Here is a 20,281-nt window from a genome sequence, read left to right on the forward strand (position 1 = left end):
GGTTTTGCGTGTTGCTTCTGCTACCTCGTGCTGTTGTTGCGTTGTTGGCCGCTGTTTGTGTCTGGGTAGAAGAGTACGCAGAACGAGGTCATAAGAACATGGATTTCTCTCGAGCATTAGGACTGACTATCCCGTTGGGCAAGTTGCTAGAGCTTTCTAAAGTGGAGGAGTCAGGTTGGTTGATGTTCCTGTCCCGGCCTGATTTATTTCGCCCAGGTTACCATGAATCCTGAAACGCCAACATACACCCTGCTCAATAACCGACGAAATGACGGTGCCCTTTACGCCCCCAGAACCAGAAGGAAAGTGTCCCACAGACATGCACTGGATTCTATGGAGCAATAATTCATGACAGAAGGTTGATGGTGTCCAGGGTCTCTCTGAAGACGAAGCAGCCTGCGAAAAGGACTTTGTTCACCTCCCGCCGAAACCCCTAGCTCCTCGACTGAAGCCCCGTCCCCAGCGGTTCCTCTTGACCAGACTATCGCTGTAGAGACCGCTGCTACTAACCCCCGCCGCTGGCCCGGTCGGCGGTAGCCTCCCCGCGGCGGGGTCCGTGTCCATCGGGTCGTCAAAGCCATACGACCCATCCACGACCATGTCGTTATCAGAGGTGGGCTGGGCGGGTAGCTTGGCGGCTGGCGTGTTGCCGACCTTGGGATAGACGCTTAGGACACGGCCGTCGGCCTGTGAAATAAAAGGGGTTAGTATAGGAATTCGGCGCTGGGGGTTGTCGTGGGGTTCGAAAACGAGGAGGCGACATACTGTTTGGTTGTTGAAAGTGGCAATGACATTGTCGGCGCCCTCCTTGCTCTCAAAGACTATCTCAGCGATCACGATCGGGTGTGTTTTGACTATGCGGCAGCTGGTGATGATACCGCCCACGGGGGTCATGGCACTCTCGATATCGGCGGCCGTGGTGCCGGGCGCAAAGTTCTGTGCCATCACCACGAAGGGGCCGGCCAGACCCCTGATCGTGATGCCCCTGTTAAATGCCGCTGCCGTCGTCATCGCCTTCGGCGCCGTCGGGATCGCGGCATTGGTGAAAGAGGTCTGCTGTTGCGGCTGCGGCTGCTGAGGGTGCCCTTGACGCTCTGATCGCAACTCTGACCTTATCAGGGCCTCTGCTACCTGTGCCGCACGTCGTTGCCTCGGCTTCCGCCTTTGGGAGGCGGGCCCCGTAGGTGGTGCATTCGCGTCGGTGATGCGCGCGGCGAGGGAACCGGCTCCGCTACCGCTCGTCCTGGCACCTCGCGATTGTGTGTCGTGCAGATCGTGGGTCCATTCGCCGTCGATGTCACCTGTGTTGTGGCGAGCGCCCTTGTCAGGCACGGGTCGCTGCTGTTCAGTCTGGGTCAGCAGGCAATCGCGAGAGGGATGCGCTTGACTGTGGGACATGAAGTCAAACCTTCTTCACGCCGGCGCGACTGGCGAGGCTGCCAGCGGCGGCAGGCGCAGGCTTGGAGACGGGGGTGCTTGCGCGTTGATTTTTGCCAAAGATCTTGGCCGCAAGGGCTTCATTCTTCTTCCGATCGCGAGCTGTGCAGAGGTTGGTTTCCGATCGGGATCCGGGTGTAAATTAGGTAGGTGAGCGCGCAGCTACATACCTTCTTGGATGATCCTTTCGAAGTCGGCAGCGACTTTGCCGCTGCTATCGCCGTTGGATACCATGTTGTCGGGAGAGCTAGGTTTCTCAAATGATGTGTTGATCGAAGTGAAGCGCAAGGGTTTTTCGCGGGTATACAATGCCCTGTGGCTGTAGTGATTCAAAACATGTTGGTCAGCTGGAAGTCTCACAGCCAAAGAAGCTGTGTTCTTGGTACGCGCCAGCGAGGTTTTGCCGCGCCAGATCCCTTACACTGCTTACACCGAATTGACGCTAACGTTATAAGTTAAAGCATGCGCCAAGCAAGTTCGGAAGCTTGGCAGTGGATCTGGGACGTCGCACAGCGCACAGACAATATCTCAACTTGGCGTTCTTTTACACAACTTCCCATCTCGAGCCCGCTCAGCTCATCCCATCAAGAGCAGGGGATACAGGTCCTTATAAGGCGATATAAAACATTGAGTCTTGTCTGCCGCCGTGCTCAACATCAGTCAAGCATCCCAACCACCCGCCATAAAGATCAAAAAAACTTCGGCTCCTGTCTTGGGGTTGAAGTGCTGTACAACCACGATAACGGATAGTATCAAGTCTCTTGGGGCAGGTCAGATCCAAGTCGGACGTCCACCCTTTGAGGAAGTGGCGGACTGCTATAAACTCTTCCCAATCGGGAAGGGTTGTTTTGAGGGCGCCCGCACCTTCCCGAGCTGCTTATCGGTAACCTGGAACTCGGTGTACACGGCCGGCACCTTCCACCTCATTGCAGGTGCCCTCTCCCGTCTTCGTGTCCTGATCACGCCTACCTTAATTACGTGGCTTGAGATACCTATGAAAAGAATGGATCTATCAACCTTCTCCTCTCTTCCCTGGTTGATGAACAACTTGTTGGAGCCGTCCCCCAGTATCGTGTTACCGTCTTGCTGGGAAGCCGACTTGGCCTCGCATTGTCATCATTAGTTCCAACAACTTTGTTTTTCTTTCCCATTGGAGCTCATTACTAGGCTTCCTTTCCCGGGGCCCATCCATTGAGTCGCAGGGATGCCGAGACCCATGGAGATTGATATCGTGCCCGAGCACGCGAGCATCAGGACGGCTCGCTCCCGGATGTCGATCACCGCGACCATCCGCCGGAAGACGTCTCGTCTCTTTGGGAACGATGTCACGGACGCGGCAGACAATAGGTCCCAGTCCATCCGGGGCCCTCCGTTGAGGACCAAACGCAGCTGGTTCAACTCAGTCGGTGTTCGCTTTGCCCGACAGGACGGTTTCGCCCTCGACGTGCAGGAGAGCTCTCAAGATGCTCAGGTCGCGTTGCGGGAGAAGGCTCGCACGACCGACACCTCCTCGCCTTCGTCAGATGACTCTCACGCTCGGTCGTCCACAGGACGTCGGCTTTTCAGCGGGCTGCAAACCCTCCCCGCCAAGTTCCGCCGAGGAGGCGCAGCCTTGTTGGGCCGGTCGTCGTCATCAAGTCTCAGTGACGAGGGCAGGGAGAACATGCCGATGCTGACCGTCTCCCCTGCACGGCTCCCAGACACGGGAAGTTTGAGTTCCTTCCGAATTGGGGTTCAGAAAGCTGTTCGGGGTAAGTCTTGAGTCGGATGTATTTCCGCCATCGTTTGGTACTAAGAAGGAGATCCAGAAATTGTCGATGACAACTTCCGTTTCTCCGATGACGATGGCATGCGCAGTGAGTTGGTAAAACTTGTCGATGGGACAGCCAGGCTGACGTATCCTCAGGCGTATCCCCGACGAGGCCGCCTCCTCGAGTGCCTCTCCGGACCCTCTGGACGATCATGTCTGCTGATTCATCCGAGTCAGTAGCTCCCTTTGGCGTTGCCCTCGCATTCAAACATCCCAAGAACTAACAAGGCTCGCTCTCGCAGAGGCCAAGGTGGCTCGGGCGTGTCGACATACGAGGTGCTACCCAAGTCCCCGCCAAAGTCCTGGTCTCATCCAAACTGGCCGCCCTCGTATCAAGATCTCATCATGAGGTCTTCAACTAGTGATGGGGAGACGACAGATACAATCTTGACAGAGTCTGAACCGTGCTCCCCAACCTCGCCGACCTCGCCGACCTCACCTACCTCGACCATTCTGTGTCCAGCCGGTCAGCATCCAAGTGACGGTAACGAAAGCCCTTGTGAAAGCCTCCAGGAGGAGGAAAGCATGTCGCCGGTACTTCCGGAGGTGCTGCGAAAAGTGCTAGTGCTTCAGGAGGTACAGAACACGCCTGCGTCGCGGACCGAAATGAGTGACTCGACGTCGGAGCCAGTGAATCAGCTACAAAAGGAGGATATCAGGCCAATTGCGAGGGGCATGGAGCCGGTCCCGCTGCTTTGAGGACAGTGATGACATGACGTTTGGGATGAACCGTTGCGGAGTCTGGGTTTGGGAGTAGAAGAACCACATACTATATCCAGCATCCATAGGAATTCGGGCCTGTGTCCGAGTGTTCACACAGCATCGTCCCGTACATACAAGACGTACTTTTGCTGAGCCTGCGTGGTTTGGTCGAAAGAAGTCAGATAGAGATATGGAAAAGTCCTACACGCACGATCCGTATCGATCCATGTTGGGTGACTGTGACTGTTGCCTCGCGGATCGGTACTGTTACAAGAGAGCACAACAAAAGCTCCCATAGTATTGTACTGTACATTCATCACATGAGTAGAGTAAATATATGTGCATGGTATTTGTATTTGTACAAGCCATCTTTGCTGATTCAATTAGATTCAGCGCATCAGACCCCGCCGCGAACCGAGTCTGTCTGGAAGTCTCGCGAGTCATCCAGATCGTCATACATATCGCCGTCCCGTTTCTTTTCTTCGGGTGGCGGCCCGTCAGGGTACAGCTTCACAATGTACCGCTGGACCAGCCTCTGCAGGATGCTGCGCCGCGTCAGCAGTAGCTTGACCGTCTTGCGGTGGGTGACTAGCTGCTCGAAGGTGACCTTGTCGATGGTCGAGATGGCGCGCCGCACCGTCGCCATGATCTCCTGCATGTCCCCGCGCTTCTTCGCCATCTCGTCCTCGGGCGACGTCGTTGTCATATCCGGCACAGGGTACGACATCGCGGCCTCCAGGATCCGCAGCGGCTCCCAGACGCGGTCGATGGCCTTGACCAGCTGCTCGCCGAGCGCCGCCTTGCCGCCCTCCGGGTCCTTCTCCATCCTCTCGTGGAAGTGCCGCGTGTTGCCGCGTGCGACGTGCAGGAAGAGGCGCACCGCGAGGGGGTCGGCGTAGCGCTGGGTCTTGGTCATGACATCGAAGATCCTGCACGCGTTCTCGAACGCCTTTGGGCTGGCCCAGTCGTTTATGCACGCGCGGAAGGCGGTCCGGAAGTTGGCGCCGATCATCATCTCGGCCGGCATCGCCTCGATGAGGGCCGCCACCTGAGCGCTATTGTGACCCGCGACCAACGCGCCCAGGTACCGGTAGTAGTTGTCTGGGTCGGGCTTGCAGCCGAGATCGCGGACAAAATAGTCCCAATACTTTGAAGTAGACGATGTCTTCCGCGCGGTGCCAAGGGCAACGAGGATAAGCGACAGCGTTTTGTTCCCGGGCGTGGCGTATAGAGGCGCCTTGTCCGCCGTTGACGCGGCCAACTCCTTGCGAGCTTTCGGCGACATGTCCTTCGTGTCTAGTTCTTGTTGTTCCGACTCTGGCGAGTCAGCGGTGGCGGAGGTTCCGGCAGCCGCATCATTTTCCGCCGCTGTCTTGGGATCGGGCTTGGTTGGTAGAGCAGGGCGCGACCGGTCTTGGTCCAGTCTCGGGATCTTCATGGTCTGCCAGACAAGGTCCAGGATGCTCTCATTGTCTTTGTAGTCCCCCAGAGTAAGGTTTCTGCCCATGGCAACGACCAGATCTTCGTCGATAACGATCTTGGCGCTCCGCCAGCGGGCGACCACGTCGGCCCAGATGGCCCTCGCTTTCTGAATATTCTTCTCGACCTCCCGCTTGACTTCAGCGTCGACTAGGGCGAGCTGAGCAGTATTCTTCGTCTTTAAGGAGTCGTGTCTGAGGGCGTTGAAGACGATGGTGTAGGTATGGGCGTCAGGGGCGCGGAGACCCTCATTGCAGGTAGACAACACAGTAAACAAACTGTCGAGGTCGGCGGCACGCGAACAGACCTCGAGAACCGCGTTCATGTGGATCGTGTTGGGCTTGAGAGCGCCTTGCCTGTTCATGAAATTGTAGATCCTGGTGGCCTCGGCCACGGCCAGCCGCGGATGCACGGACTCGGCACAGCCGCGGAAGATGATGGTGTAGGTCTTTGCGTTTGGTACTTGGCCGCGCTTCTTCATCTGCAAAGGAGTCAGTAGTGGGGTCAGATGGGGGAGCAGCACGAAAGCCAAGTGCGAACCTCGTTGTATAACTTCACCGCAGCATGGAGACGCCGGTTCTTCATCTGGTAATCAATCAGATGATTCCAGGTAACCTCCACCTTCTTGTTGCGGCTTGCGCGGCGCGCCATAAGGAGAGCCTCATCGAATCTGCCCTTCTGCAGCGCCGTGTCGACATAGTTCGCAATGTGAAAGGGGTCTGTGAAGTGCTCCAGCTGTTTCCTGACTGTCGCTTCAAGCTTCTGCTCGTACTTTTGCTTTCCCAAGCTGTCCTTGTTTGCTACCGCTGCCTCATATTCCAGTTCCTCTTCGTCATGTGCAGCCGGCTGGTTGTTGGAGGCTGTTTCTCGCTCTCGCTCCGGCGGGGGTGGCTTTGCTAGAGCACTGCGTATATCGGTCTGGACCTGATCGGCCTGAACCCCTCTCCTCCCCACTTTCCCATGGTATGTCCGCCGCTTAGTATAGACCAGACCTGCTGTCCTCCGCGGCAAATTCAGAGTGCGCAGGGCGACCGGAGCTGTGCCTATTCCCGTGAAGCTCCGGAGGCAGGCCCGGCAGACGAACATTGAATGCCTCGCCTCAGAGGGGGTTCGCAGTGCGGGTGTGATCTCGTGGATTCGGGTTGTCGTATCAAAAGTTCGGTTCTCCTATATCCTCTCGTTCATAGAACACTGCTGGATTACAGAACGAACCTCGGGCTCAAATTCAGTGGGCGCGGGCGGTCCCGTTGCTCTGTACTCTGTTAAACTTGTCGGACTTTTCTTTTGCTCGGCAAGGCTTGGCACTCTTATCTTCTGAACTTTCCCACCTGCAATCGCTTGCCTGCCGGATCGACGCAGAGCTCTGTGGGGCCCAATCGGGACCCCACCATTAGCGTTACGCGTCCACCAGAACACGGACACGCAAAAGCGCGCCCACCCACTTTAAAGACGCGATTGACGAATGAGACCGGGCAGCGCTTCAGTTTGCGCCCACGTTCAGTGTTTACGCTCCCACCTCTTAGAGACAGACCAAGGCCTTCTAACAACTACGCCGGTGCCACTTGCTCTGAATCGACTAAGAAACGCCGGTCGTCTTCCCTCCAGATTGCGCGTATAGAAGACGAAGGAACTTGGGAAACCGAAAATGCCCAAAGCAAACAAGCGCGACAGGTTTGCCGAACTGCGCGCTCTGCGGCAGGCGGGCAAGAAGAAGTTCGACACGTACGAAGTTGCCGAGGTCGAGGATCTGTACGAGGAGGTTGACGAGAACCAATACAAGAAGATTGTGCGGGACCGCCTCAACCAGGATGACTTTGTCGTTGACGACAACGGCGAAGGATACGCGGACGACGGTCGTGAGGAGTGGGACCGCGTGCACGCATACGAGTCCGAGAGCGATGATGCCGGGCCGGTGCGTGGGAAGGAGCGCAAGTGTAAAGCCCCCGCCGCCCGCCGCCCGAGGTCATCTGTGGACGCTGCTTGACATAGTTCCGCTAACCTCTGCAACCCAAATCCAGCCAAGAAACAACAACGTGAGGAGGAGCAGGCAAAGAAAGACGCCAATGACCGAGACATCTCCGAGTACTTCACAAAGGGGGCAGCGAAAGTACAGCCGAAACCCAAGGTTAGTCTGTCTTGTCCTCCAAGACTGCCCCAGCGGGCGGCGTTCGGCTAGCTTACGTACTGCCTAGATGATCAAGACGGAAGAGGACGACAAGTTCCTTGAAGACCTCCTCGGCGAGGTCGACTCCAATGTTCCCGTCCCGCTCCCCCGGGTGCCCAAAAAGAGAGACAGATCGGTCGAGAGGAGAAGACCTCGCGCCTTATCCCCGCCACGCGAAGGTCGACAGCCGGCCACCAAGAAAACAAGGATGATTGACGGCAGCGCATCTGCGTCCTCTCCTCCTCCGAGTGATGCCATCATGGCCGAAGACGACGACTTTGTGCCACCTGTGGAAGACGAGCCAGCGCCTGCTGCACCCCCTGAGGTAGTCATGAGTGACCCGGCGCCGTCCTCACCGGCTGCGAAGGCGGCGGAGCGAAGGACGCAGCTCAAGGCCGACCCCGAGGACGAGGAAGATGACGACATGATGGAAGTTGCCCATACAGGCGCCGTTACCGTCAGCAGCGTCAACCTTTCTGCGTCGCGGCAGATCAAGAAGATCACCAAGCCGGAGCCATTACCAACCCCGGCCACATCGTCACCAGCCAAAGGGCCGGAGCCGGCCGTCGACGCATCAGCATGGAATGGCATCAACGAGAAGCTCAATGTCGTAAGCAGCTCGCAGCCAGAGGCGAGGACTATGGGCAAGATTGACTACAAGGATGCCGTCGAGGAGGACGGCAGCCTAAACCTGTTCTGGACGGACTACACCGAGGTGAACGGCAGTTTGTGTCTCTTCGGCAAGGTTCTTAACAAGAAGACGGGCCAGTACGTGAGCTGCTTTGTCAAAATCGACAACATCCTCCGGAAGCTCTACTTCCTGCCGCGCAAGCACCGGGTGCAGCACGGCGCCGAGACGACGGAGCAGGTCGAGATGATGGATGTCTACAACGAAGTGGACGCCCTCATGACCAAGATGAACGTCAACATGCACAAGATCAAAGCGTGCACGCGGAAATACGCCTTCGAGCTCCCCGGGATCCCCACCGAGGCCCAGTACCTGAAGCTGTTCTACCCCTACACGAAGCCCGCTCTCGAGCTGGGCACCACGGGCGAGACGTTCTCGCATGTCTTCGGGACCAACACGGCCCTGTTTGAGCAGTTCGTGCTCTGGAAGCGGATCAAGGGCCCGTGCTGGCTGAAGATCGAGGACGCCGACTTTGGTGCGCTGAAGAACGCGTCGCACTGCCGGCTCGAGGTCCTGGTTGAGCACCCCAACATGGTCACCACGCTGACTGACGGCGACAGCGTCGACGCGCCTCCGCTGACCCTCATGAGCATTGCCATGCGCACCATGTTCAACGCCAGAGACAACAAGCAGGAGATCCTGGCCATCAGCGCCAGGATCTACGAGGACGTTTCGCTCAGCGACACAACGCCGGCCGACAAGCTGCCGTGCCGGACGTTTACGCTCGTCCGGCCGCAGGGCGCCGCGTTCCCTTTTGGCTTCGAGAAGATGGCCAAGGAACGGAAGAAGGGCCTGGTCAAAGCGATGAAGCAGGAGTCGGACATCCTGTCTTTCTTCCTGGCGCAGCTGGATCTCGTCGATCCGGACGTCATCCTCGGGCACCAGCTGGAAGGCGTCGACTACAGCATCCTGCTGAACCGTCTGTACGAGAAGAAGACGCACCAGTGGTCCCGTCTTGGGAGGCTGAGGCGGACTGCGTGGCCGGCGTCCATCGGCAAGGTTGGCGGGAATGTCTTTGCAGAACGGCAGATCATGGCCGGGCGCCTCCTGTGCGATCTCGCCAACGACGCCGGCAAGTCCGTCATGTTCAAGTGCCAGTCATGGAGCCTGACCGAGATGTGCAGCCTGTACCTCTCTGCAGACGCCCACCGGCGGGACGTCGACAACGAGCTGGCGCTCAAGACCTGGGCCTCGTCGAAGGAGGGCCTGATGGACTACCTGTCCCACGCCGAGACGGACACGTACTTCATTGCCGCCCTGGCTCTCCGGACGCAGATCCTCCCCCTCACCAAGGTCCTCACGAACGTTGCGGGCAACTCGTGGGCCAGGACGCTGACGGGCACGCGCGCCGAGCGCAACGAGTACATTCTGCTGCACGAGTTCCATCGCAAGAAGTACATCTGCCCGGACAAGCAGCCCTTCCGGGGGCGGGGGCGCGTCGACGAGGACCACCAGGGCGAAGACGACGGCGAGGGCAAGAAGAAGGACAAATACAAGGGCGGTCTTGTCTTCGAGCCCAAGAAGGGGCTCTACGACAAGTTCGTCCTAGTCATGGACTTCAACTCGCTGTACCCGTCCATTATCCAGGAGTTCAACATCTGCTTCACCACTGTGGATCGGACGTTTTTGGTGAGTAAGGCCCGAGGCGCACCGCCGGGGTGCACTCTGCATTCCTGAACACACGTCGCTAACAGCAAGATTTTAATTAACCTTAGTCCGACGATGAAGATGCTGTGCCCCAAATCCCCGCCGAGCAGGAACTGGCCATCCTGCCGCGGATCATCAAGGAGCTGGTCGAGCGGCGGAAGTCGGTCAAGCAGATGATGAAGAGCAGCAACGCGACACCAGAGGAGCTCGCGACGTGGGACATCAAGCAGCTGGCGTACAAGCTGACGGCCAACTCCATGTACGGCTGTCTCGGGTACACCAAGTCGCGCTTCTACGCGAGACCGCTCGCGGTGCTCACCACCTTCAAGGGCCGCGAGATTCTCCGCAGCACCAAGGAGCTCGCCGAGAGCATGTCGCTGCAGGTCATCTACGGCGACACCGACTCCGTCATGATCAATGCGAACGTGGACAACGTGAAAGACGCTCTGGAGGTCGGCAGCGCGTTCAAGCACGAAGTCAACCGGCGGTACAAGCGGCTCGAGATCGACATCGACAATGTCTTCCGCCGCATCCTCCTCCAGGCCAAGAAGAAGTACGCGGCCATCAACATGGTCGAGGTGGACGGCAAGTGGGTCGAGAAGATGGAGGTCAAGGGTCTGGACATGAAGCGGCGCGAGTACTGCCCGCTGTCGAGGGAGATCTCGCAGCGCATCCTCAACGAGATCCTCTCTGGCGACGAGGCCGAGGTGGCCGTCCAGCGCATCCACGAGTACCTGCGCGACATCTCGGCCAAGATGCGCGCGCAGGTCATCCCGGCGCAGAAGTACATCATCCTCACGCAGCTGGGCAAGAACCCCAAGGAATATCCCAACGCGGACAGCATGCCGCAGGTCCAGGTCGCCCTCCGCGAGATGGCGCGCGGCAAGACGATGCGCAAGGGCGACGTCGTCTCGTACATCATCACTGGCGACAGCAAGACCACCTCCGAGCCGGCCGCCAAGCGCGCCTACACGCCGCAGGACGTGCTCAAGGCCGACTCCGGCCTGGTCCCGGACGTGGAGTGGTACATCGGCAAGCAGGTCTTCCCGCCGGTCGAGCGGCTGTGCGCCAACATCGTCGGCACGTCCACCGCCCAACTAGCCGACAACCTGGGCTTGGATGTGCGCCGCTACGCCAACAACAACACCTCGTCCAACTCCAGCAACAGCCGCGACCTCGAGATCCACCCGCTCGAGTCTCAGATCCCGGACGCGGTCCGCTTCCAGGACTGCGCCCGCCTCACCCTCCGCTGCCGCGCCTGCAAGACCACCGCTCCTTTCGAAGGGCTGCTCGGTTCCAGTCCCACTGACCGCATCACCCCGTCGGGCGTGGTCTGCCCCTCCTGCCATGCCATACTCCCGAACCTCTCCATCGTGGCGCAGGTCGAGGCCGCCGTGCGCACCCAGACGGCGCGCTACTACGAGGGGTGGCTCGTGTGCGACGACCCGAGCTGCGGGAACCGCACGCGGCAGATGAGCGTGTACGGCAGCCGGTGCCTGGGCCCGAAAGGGCTGGGCAGGGACTGCGCGGGCCGCATGCGCTACGAGTTCGGGGAAAGGGATATCTACAACCAGCTGCTGTACTTTGCCAGCCTGTTCGATGTGGATAAGGCGAAGGCGCTGGCTGCTAGTGGTACTACTGGTAGTGGTGCGGGCAGTGGTGAAGGAGGTGTCCCTCCTGGGGAGATTCTGGCGCTGGCTGAGCACAACAGGGCGAGGTTCGCCACCGTCAAGGGCGTCGTGGATAAGTACTTGGATAAGTGTGGCCGGCAGTGGGTGGCTATGGATACGCTGTTCTCGAAGCTGGGGTTCGTGGTTGCTTAGCGTTCTTTGTAAGAGGGATTGGGTCTTGTGGTACGTCCGGTTTCCAGGTCACTGGTGTTTAGCTTGCTTGCCTGCTCTTTTGTGTGTCCTGTTTGGCTGGGACGGCAGGGCAGGGCAGGGCAGGGTTTGGGAATGGTTTCGAAACTAAGGACATAATGATTATTTTCATGCCTCTTTTCTATTCCAAAGCCATTCGAGTCGACTGTTGTTGAGCATAACGTACTGCGTCCATCGAGAGGGAGAGCTCGAGTCTAAGCTGTCTGCCGCAAGTGAATGGCACCTGAGCATTAGGATATCATAGTATATCGTAGAATAGCATACTTGTTTCTAGTAATATTTAACCACGAGAGCAAGCAGTACCCAGGTAACATGTAAACACCATCGCCACCTACGTGTTTCGCTGCCTACCTTAATTGTTGGACGCACCGCACCTCCGACAGGATCGTAACCCAGCTCATGCGCTGCCCCTTTTGGCTTTGCACTTTGGCAAGGCCTTCACCCAGAATTAGTAGTAGGTATGGTCTGACTTGACAAATCCCAGAGACGGGGGACCAAAAGCAACTACGTAGTCTGCAAAGGCATGACGGACAGAGGAAGCTGTACGATCACGGAACCACCACAGTGATGGTCAGGTAAAGGGTTCCGGCTTCCTGGAGGCTGTGTGTAGTTATCTGCCCAGCGAGTGAATCAATTCCTCGGAGTCGGGCCGGATTCATGGACGGTAGCTGTCAGCTCGGAACAACAAGAGCGCAGTTCTCCTGAATTGCAATCTTACACCTCAGCGATATCAATGTCAACTCCAAAGCAAACACCACCATCACCATAGACACACATGTTTGCGAGGGGGCACAGAGGCATAACCATAACCATGAATGCATTAGAAGAGATAAGCAACGCTCTCCCTCGTCCCAACCCACACCACCCTCCCTTCCCCTAGTCACTAACTAGTAGCCATGACCGGCAGCAACCAGAAATTGCAGATACACGCATACAGACTTTTAAGGTGTACAAAGCAGCACAATCGGGTGCAGAGAGAGTAAAAAAGGTCAATTGATATCCCGTAACCGAACTCCTTGGGCGAGAAAAAAAAACAACCACAGCAAATATCTCCCTGCTTCGTGCCTCTCTGATGGGTAACGTCTATCGAGAAGAGGGAGGTATCATGAACGGAGGCCCAGCTTTTGCATAGGAAAGGAAAAAGGGGAACAGTTTTGGTGATGGACCCGCCGCAAATGCAAATGACAAATCCCGCCCGGTCTATGCATGAGGTCATGAATGCAAGACTCCGTGAAGTAATGGAAAAGGACCCTGCTTATTAATCCTCCTTCTTCTCGTCACCAGCTGCCACCGTGTTGAGCGTTGCTTTCGACAGCGCTGGCGACGCGTGCGTCGAAGGAGGAGAGCCCGGGTGGTCTCCGGTATCAGCGAGAAGCCTGTGATCTCTGTCAGCAACATGTCGGACGGCCCAGAAAAGGGTTGATGGAATACGAACCCAAATGCATTAGCGTGGGCGACCGAGTCGCGGTCACGAGTAGGAGGCGTTCCTGTACGCGAGGATGCGCCAGAGTCCTCACCGGCACGGCCGAAAGCCCCACCAGGACCACCCAGACGGCGTCCACTATTGCTCCGCGAATTGAACATCGAGGTGGGGCCGAACGACGGGTTCTGGCTAGAGGTGCGGCTCGAGGATCCCTTTAGGCGACGGAGGTCATCGATGGGAACCTGGTTAGGAGCAGGGTTATTGTACGAGAAATTCCTTGACTCGCCGCGGCCACCCATCGGCCGTCCACCCGGAGCACCACGCTGACTGGTGCGTGCGTTCTCAGCCGCCTTCGCTGCAGCTGCAGCTTCGGCCTCGGCGCGAACCTCTTCGAGAGTCTTGGGACCCTTGTTCGCTTCCTTGGAGTGCCAGCCGGCCTTGCGCAAGTCAACGATGTCCATGAGCATGAACATGAGACGGCTGGGGAGCCCTTCGAGGTGGATGATGGTATCGATGCGGTGGAAGTAGGCCTCCATCATAGAGCGGCCCTTCTCAGTGCTGTCAAGATTACCTCCGATTGTCTTGAGCAGTTTCGTAAGGGACTCGATTTCGGCCTCGTCCGGGATGCCGGTGAACTCGAGCAGCTTACGCACGCACTCGTGCATGATACGCTCCGTCAGCATGCCGAGCTTGTACAGCTCGCCGATGAACTGAACGAGACCCAAGCCACGCCGCTTGGCTGCGGCAGCAATGTAGTACTCATCTGACAGCAAAGCCGCCTCCCCAGCCTTGCCCTCGGTTTCGCCCTTGTTGGGCAGATCGATCTTCCAACCACGCTCGAATTCCTCCTGGCACCTGTTGAGGAGGTACTTGCGGAACAGAGGCCCGCCGCTGACGACGTTGCCATTCTTGTCGAGAACGTTCTCGTCGCGGATCTCGGGATTCATCGTCTCAAGCATGCGCTTGCAGAACTTGGCATACATGGATGCCCAGTGAGCCTCATCACACGCCTTCTCGAAAGTGAGCTGAATGACCTGGCGGAGGGTGCGACCGTCCGTCTCGTTCTTGGACTGCCCGGCAATCGTGAGGATCTGGTCCGAGATCCTGTCGAAGTTCTCAGGCGTCATCTTGTTCAGAGCCGCCTTGACCTTGCGCTGCACCATCTCGGGGTTGAGATGGCCGGTCTGGTCGACAACAGCGGTAGGCGCCTGCGCGGCCTTGTTGCCGATGCTCATGGGCTTCCAGCCCGTTGCCGAGACGGTGATCGGCTTGACCTCCTGGCCGGCGGTGAGTGGCATGGTCTTGGCAGCCTGTGCCTCGGCTTTGGCGTTACCAAAGTCCCTCTTGCTGCCGCCGCGCCTGCTTCCGGTCCGGGGAGAAGGCAACCCGCCAGGACCAGAAGACGGATTCCGGCTCAGCTGGCCAGGGAAGGTACCCGTGCGGCCGAAGCCGCCCATAGAGCCCATGCCCGGTCTGGATACATTACCCTGAGACATGGCGAAGCGCTGTTCCGAGGTGGTCCCAGGGGGCAACATCTTACCTGTGAACTGGCCCATTGTGCCTCCGGGTGGGAAAGCGGTCGAGGCACCAGCGCGCGAACCTTGTCTGCCAGAGCCGGCACCGGGTGTGCGGGCTGAAGCAGACCGGGAACCGTCCGAGTCCCCGATGAGAGACTTCACTTGCTGATGGAATTCTAGCGAGGGTTGCTCTGTGAAAACGTGCTGAAACTGCAGGAGAAATTGCGCGTCATACTTGAAGATCTTGCCCTTCTTGTGAACCGCAGCATTCAGGGCAGGGTTGGGGGAGGCGATGCCGGCAGGATAGATGTTGTATTCCACGCCCGGCAGGAACCGAGCGGAGCGAAGAGACTGAAGTGCCGCACTTGGTTGGGGCGCTTCAACTGGCGTCGTCTTGAGAGGTGCCAAGTTGAGAGCAGCAGGCTTGGTCTTCGCCTTGTCAGCACCTCCCGTCTTCCCTCCGGCGCTGGCCTCAGCCGCGCTAGCGGGCTTCTCAACTGGCTCGCTTTTGTCGGCCACCTTCAGCTCGTCGAACTTCTTGGCAAGGAGGTCGGCGACCGACACTGTCTGAGCTCCCTTGCCCTCTTGCTCCTTACGGCGACGCTCACGCTCTTCCTCCAACCTCTCCATCTCTCGCTCTTGTTCCCGCAGCTTTCGGTCATTCTCCTCCGAGTTAAGTTTCGCGGCCTCGGCACGCTTCTTCTCCTCTTCTTGTTGGGCTCGTTTCCTGGCGGAAATCTCCTCTTGTTCTTTCTCGCGACGAGCATCCGCTTCCTCCATCTCACGGATGATGCGCTCCAGTTCGTCCTCATCTGACAGTGCAGCGGGCTTCTCCGGCTCTTGCTGCGATTTTTCTTCTTTAGTCGCTTCCGAAGTAGCAGCAGCCGCAGCAGCTTCTGCCTCTGCCTTCGCTTTCACCTCGGCTTCAGCCTTCTCCTTTGCCTTGGCTTCTTCTGCAGCCTTAGCCTCCTCGGCAGCCTTGGCTTCTGCGGCGGCCTTGGCCTCCTCTGCCGCCTTCTTCTCAGCCTCGAGACGTGCCTCCTCCTTAGCCTTCTCATCTGTGGCAGCCTTCTCCGCCGCCTCCTTTTCTGCCGCCACCTTCTCTGCTGCAGCCTTGTCTTCCACTGCCTTAGCGGCCTCGTCCTCCTTGGCTTTCGCGTCGGACGGGGCCTGCTTCCTGACGGCGTTGATGAACTCATTTCGAACCTGTTCAGCTGTTTTTTGTGTAGCTGTACTGTCGGTTCTAGCATGGGAGGGCGTTGATGGTTTCGGCGGCGGTGTGGGAGTAGAAACAATTGCAGGAGGTGTCTTGGACTGCTGAATACCGGGAGCCGGAGAGGCCGGGGCCTTGATGGCCGAGAGGTCAACGACCTTACCTTCTGAGTCCCTAATAACAATCGCTGCACTCTTCTTGGGTCGAGAGAACGCGGATGTAGAAACGATGGCCGGAGCTGCCGTCTGCGCAGGCCGCTGCTGCGGTGTGCCTTGAGCGACGGCCGGGGTTTGGTTCTGTCCGGTGCTCGATGCCGGCCGGTCCGAAACCTGCGACGCGTTACGGGACATTGCCGGAGCCGCCGGCTGTCCAGCCGCATAGGTGGGAACAAACCCTTGATGCGGTCCGGGGGGGAACTGCGCCGACTGCTGCATGTAGGGGTTCATTGGCTGCCCAGGGTACTGATAGTTCACGCGAAAGTCGAGGTGCGGCGGCGGCATACCATACATGTTGCCCATCTGCATCTTGTTTGCGGTTAGCAGCTTTTCAAACGTACCACTCTCTGGCGATAGGTCAATAGGTCCCATCAACATAGGGGGAAGTACGGGAACAGGGCGGCCGGGTTGGAAGTGGTAGGAGGGAGGCGGGCCATCCGAATACTCGGGCGTGGGTGTGCCGCCGTTGACATCCTGATGACCTTCAACCCCCGCATCCCAACGCTTGCCTTGACGCCGCGGCTTTTGGTGTGGTTCCATGCTTGTCTGCTTGTTAGGGGCGTTGAGCGCTCGCAGATGTTGAGCTTTCTCCGAGTCCCGACGCCCTGGCTTGCTTTTTTTATGTGCCTTGGAGGTGGAACAGTCGCTAACGGAAGGGAACTTTACTTGATGGGTATAGGGGGCGATCGCCGGGTTCATGCCGTTATGGAAGTACGGCTGGGCCGCAGGGGCTAAAGCAGCAGGTTGCATCGTCGGCGTTCCAGCATGGGGCATGGCCGGAGTCGTGACTGGGCTGGCGCGCGGGGGTTGCGGCGAGTTAGGGTAGCCCTGCATGCCGCCGCGGCCCTGGTGGTAGGGCTGCATGCCTCCTCGGCCCGGATTGGAGCCCGAGAAGTTGCGATGATTCGAAGGCGGGTAACCCATGGTGGTGTATCCCGAATTGTTAAAGTTGCCGCGGCCGCCGCGACCGCCTTGGCCCTGATAGCCACCACGACCGTGCGCGGGGGCGCCATGACCCACGCTTTCACTATGCGCAGAAGCCTGCGAATCGCGCCTCACATGGGGGCTCTGCTGACCCATAGCGGCGGGGTTGTGTTTTAGATGACGCTGGGAATGAGTGATTAGTAATGACGCAGTGTGCGAGCGGCCCGGAGAGAGGCCTACATCATTATCGCCCGGGAAGCTGCCGAACGTGAGAGGCGCGGCCTGAGGCATCGATGGAGCGCGCTGGCCGCCACTCTGCTGTGGTACCTGTGGGATGGGAGACGGCGAATGAGCCGGGGACTGAATACGGGGGTTGCCGCTTCCGGGAATAGGAATCGGCGCGGCGCCACCCATCTGAGGCGTGCTATGAGCTATCGCAGGCGACTCGTTAAAGCCGAACTGGATATTCTTAGGGCCGCCAACAGGGCCGCCGTTCGCCACATGGCCAGCTGGGGCGTTGGCGCTGATCGTGACTGAGCTCTTGCGGGCGTGGTCTGCGCCGCCGTTGACGATGGAGCTACCACGCGCAACAGGGGGAGCGGCGACTGGCACGGCAGGTGTGACGTTGGGTCTGCCGTTCATCGGCGCGGCAGTCGAAGGTTTGCCATTTTGTGTGGCGGGGGCGGAGGATCCGACCACCACAGGCGGGTGAGAGCCCGTCGCGACTAACGGCGCAGAACTCGGCTTCTTGTTCGCACCGGCTGCGGAGGCATACGATGTGACCGCGGGAGCAGAAGGAGTTGGCGCCGGGTTTGGATGGTGTGAACCTGCGGTGGAAGTCATAAGGGTGACTTGTTGACTCGAAAGCCGTATTCGTTCTTCTTTTCTTACGCCTTGAAGAGCGTCCGTGGCTTGACCTTCGGTATGCGAGGATATAAAATCGGTCCCACTGCACGTCGAATCTCAGATCCGGCGGTCGCGAGGACTGAAATGAAGGACCGTCTATTGTAAGACTGCCCTCAAAAGCTACGCACTCGAATGGATCGGGTGGTTGTGCAATCGAGAAGCCCGAAGGTAATGAATGTGGTGAATCTGTCGCAAGAGTGCGCTCGAAACTGAAGGGAGGGCAACCGAGAACGGCCCGGTGGCAGATATCTCGCGCAGCCCAACGTCTTCGCAATTAAATAGCAGAAGAGTTGAGAGGTATATCTCTATTCTCCGGATGCAAAATCCTGAGAAGGAGAAATACAAGCGATATTAAGAGTGAAAACAAGGGAATCGGTCGATAATGACGATTCCTCCTTGGGGTTTTTCACAAGGTGGGTTGTGAAATGGGTGGTGGGAGGAGAAACCGAGTCCAGAAAAATTTTGGGCAAGTTGCTTTCTGATGGCGAGGGAAGGGGTGTGTGGGCAGTGCCGCCCGCACGGGCTGATTTGGCACACCAAAGTCGGTTTACACACTGGGCGCCACAAAACCGCCCCAGAGCTTCTTGTTGCTAACCTCGTCTGATGTTTTTGTTGGAGCCTTCAGATTCCTTTTCGACACAAACGTCACGCTACTGGTACTATGAGCCATCTTCATTGTGAGTGAGCAGGGAGAACATCCGATGGTTTCAAAATTCATACAAGTGACATACATGTATGATGTGGGTGAGTCTGTGCGGGGTGTATCACACTGGATGCACTATGTACAGCATCCATCGGATGTACTGTGATCTAATAACCAGTAATGTGCAGTACATCTGTAGGTAGGTATATAAGGTACAGTCTTCCGAAGAACCGAGGGCGTGTGGGCGGTAGAAGAGCATAGCATGTCATCACCGCTGTTGCTGTTCCTCCGACAGAGTTTCTTCTATCTTGCGGAAGTATTACCCTTCTACCTGGCGGGCCAACAAGTGCAGGGCATTTCTTACACTACCACAGTACGATCTACATGTAGGTACTGTATGTACATACGTACTCTATTGACCCACTGGTTAGTACAGTAACAGTACCATTGCCATCGAATCTGGGAGTTTTACCCCGTACTTCTCTCGATTTTATCAATGCCTCTTTACTTGTGTGAAAATGTAGTACATAACCCGTTGCCTTTTGGGTAAACGCCTGATAGAGGCCGAGGCGGCAGCATACTCAGTCCCGTGTGCCTCGTCCTATCGTAAGCAACATGATACTGCTGCGTCCATGGATTCCATGCTTCCTCCAGAGCATGGAAGGACTGGGGCGCAGCCAACGGAAGCGGACGACGAGCACCTGAATGGAATGGTTTGCTTGGCAGTCTGAAAGAACTTGTACAAATCTCTGCAAGCTCCTTTGGGCAGCGAAAAAAGGTCAAGGATAGCATTGTCGTCCGAGAGAGCTTCTTCTTGCACCTACCTTAGTATTGTTCCTCTGCCAAGCTCCGAATTGAAGAAGCACCTACCGCTGCCCACCCCTCCCACCTGACGCCCACCATAGGGCTGAGGTCTTCGTGACCTTTTTCATGCTACTAAAAAGCGCTTTGTCCTTTTAATTTGTTGCTAGGTCCTATCTCTAGTTCTCTTCTCCTCTTTTTTTCAACGGCTGCTCCAGCTGAACGCAGTCGACTTGTCACCAGTTTGAAGATACTGGCTGCCTGATGAAATCCCATGGTCCCGCAATGGATCTGGATCTGGGGAATGGCAACTCCAGCGGGGCAATTTTAGGCAAGGGTTCACTGCCACGGGAGGCACTGGCAGGCCACAAGCACACAGTCACTTCCTCACTTCGCTCAAGAGAGTGCGGAAAGTAACCTGGGAAATGGAGTCATGGACAGTAGTAGTTTACGGGTAATATGGGTTGCAAACTTGGATCTCTGTCAGGAATCGGGTGTCTTGGCAGACCTCTGGGTTTGCACGACAGAAGCCGGGCCATTCATTTATAGAACTTTCATGAAGTCTTCCCAGCATATACGCCCCATTTTACCCGGGCTCCCTCCGCCTTGGTCAATGAAGTAAAGATCGAGCCCGTTCAGGGCAGAGTCGAGAGCTATCTGCTTCCTCACCCTGCGCCTAATGCCCTTGCACCATCCCGTCGGGTAGTATTAAGCGTAATAGAAGGCCTGCCAAAATAGCCAAGCGCCCCAGCTTGGCCGACCTGAGCATTGGGCTCTTTATTACCTGATCTCTTAAATAATAAACCGAGAAGAACCTCAGCTCAACAACCCA

The 20,281-nt window shown here is 57.6% G+C and overlaps 5 protein-coding genes across 5 annotated transcripts; 2 read left to right on the forward strand and 3 right to left on the reverse strand.

Moving 5' to 3' along the window:
• Positions 1-81: 81 nt before the first annotated feature.
• Positions 82-1,874, reverse strand: B0T15DRAFT_317339 (uncharacterized protein). The gene is made up of 4 exons (XM_062864013.1): positions 1,608-1,874; positions 1,409-1,539; positions 766-1,338; positions 82-687 (listed from the first exon to the last, which is right to left on the reverse strand). Exons 1-4 carry the CDS (start codon positions 1,669-1,671, stop codon positions 415-417), a joined length of 1,041 nt encoding a protein of 346 aa, XP_062717389.1. The 5' UTR covers positions 1,672-1,874; the 3' UTR covers positions 82-414.
• Positions 1,875-2,414: 540 nt separating this feature from the next.
• B0T15DRAFT_317422 (uncharacterized protein) lies at positions 2,415-3,510 on the forward strand. The gene is made up of 2 exons (XM_062864014.1): positions 2,415-3,188; positions 3,246-3,510. Exons 1-2 carry the CDS (start codon positions 2,642-2,644, stop codon positions 3,425-3,427), a joined length of 729 nt encoding a protein of 242 aa, XP_062717390.1. The 5' UTR covers positions 2,415-2,641; the 3' UTR covers positions 3,428-3,510.
• Positions 3,511-4,162: 652 nt separating this feature from the next.
• On the reverse strand, positions 4,163-6,717 carry B0T15DRAFT_544127 (uncharacterized protein). The gene is made up of 2 exons (XM_062870046.1): positions 5,969-6,717; positions 4,163-5,909 (listed from the first exon to the last, which is right to left on the reverse strand). Exons 1-2 carry the CDS (start codon positions 6,512-6,514, stop codon positions 4,347-4,349), a joined length of 2,109 nt encoding a protein of 702 aa, XP_062717391.1. The 5' UTR covers positions 6,515-6,717; the 3' UTR covers positions 4,163-4,346.
• A 184-nt stretch (positions 6,718-6,901) lies between these two features.
• On the forward strand, positions 6,902-12,089 carry B0T15DRAFT_441585 (uncharacterized protein). The gene is made up of 4 exons (XM_062865922.1): positions 6,902-7,362; positions 7,447-7,553; positions 7,621-9,909; positions 9,996-12,089. Exons 1-4 carry the CDS (start codon positions 7,074-7,076, stop codon positions 11,748-11,750), a joined length of 4,440 nt encoding a protein of 1,479 aa, XP_062717392.1. The 5' UTR covers positions 6,902-7,073; the 3' UTR covers positions 11,751-12,089.
• A 976-nt stretch (positions 12,090-13,065) lies between these two features.
• B0T15DRAFT_497333 (uncharacterized protein) lies at positions 13,066-17,942 on the reverse strand (the record flags this gene model as incomplete). The annotated part of the gene is made up of 3 exons (XM_062867258.1): positions 13,066-13,183; positions 13,243-17,282; positions 17,340-17,942. 3 exons carry the CDS (start codon positions 17,940-17,942, stop codon positions 13,066-13,068), a joined length of 4,761 nt encoding a protein of 1,586 aa, XP_062717393.1.
• Positions 17,943-20,281: the final 2,339 nt, after the last annotated feature.

This window comes from Chaetomium strumarium, assembly GCF_033439665.1.
Source record: "Chaetomium strumarium strain CBS 333.67 chromosome Unknown B0T15scaffold_8, whole genome shotgun sequence".
Classification (NCBI taxonomy): Eukaryota; Fungi; Ascomycota; class Sordariomycetes; order Sordariales; family Chaetomiaceae; genus Chaetomium; species Chaetomium strumarium.

Bases quoted from the DNA above. Each gene is read 5' to 3' on its own strand.
- B0T15DRAFT_317339 (XM_062864013.1), bottom strand. From the start codon at position 1,671: ATGGTATCCAACGGCGATAGCAGCGGCAAAGTCGCTGCCGACTTCGAA. The intron at 1,540-1,607 runs GTATGTAGCTGC...ACCTCTGCACAG, and splicing joins CGAAAGGATCATCCAAGAAG to CTCGCGATCGGAAGAAGAAT. The intron at 688-765 runs GTATGTCGCCTC...TTTATTTCACAG, and splicing joins CCACTTTCAACAACCAAACA to GCCGACGGCCGTGTCCTAAG.
- B0T15DRAFT_317422 (XM_062864014.1), top strand. From the start codon at position 2,642: ATGCCGAGACCCATGGAGATTGATATCGTGCCCGAGCACGCGAGCATC. The intron at 3,189-3,245 runs GTAAGTCTTGAG...AAGGAGATCCAG, and splicing joins GGTTCAGAAAGCTGTTCGGG to AAATTGTCGATGACAACTTC.
- B0T15DRAFT_544127 (XM_062870046.1), bottom strand. From the start codon at position 6,514: ATGTTCGTCTGCCGGGCCTGCCTCCGGAGCTTCACGGGAATAGGCACA. The intron at 5,910-5,968 runs GTTCGCACTTGG...ACTCCTTTGCAG, and splicing joins CGGTGAAGTTATACAACGAG to ATGAAGAAGCGCGGCCAAGT.
- B0T15DRAFT_441585 (XM_062865922.1), top strand. From the start codon at position 7,074: ATGCCCAAAGCAAACAAGCGCGACAGGTTTGCCGAACTGCGCGCTCTG. The intron at 7,363-7,446 runs GTAAAGCCCCCG...ACCCAAATCCAG, and splicing joins GCGTGGGAAGGAGCGCAAGT to CCAAGAAACAACAACGTGAG. The intron at 7,554-7,620 runs GTTAGTCTGTCT...CGTACTGCCTAG, and splicing joins AAGTACAGCCGAAACCCAAG to ATGATCAAGACGGAAGAGGA.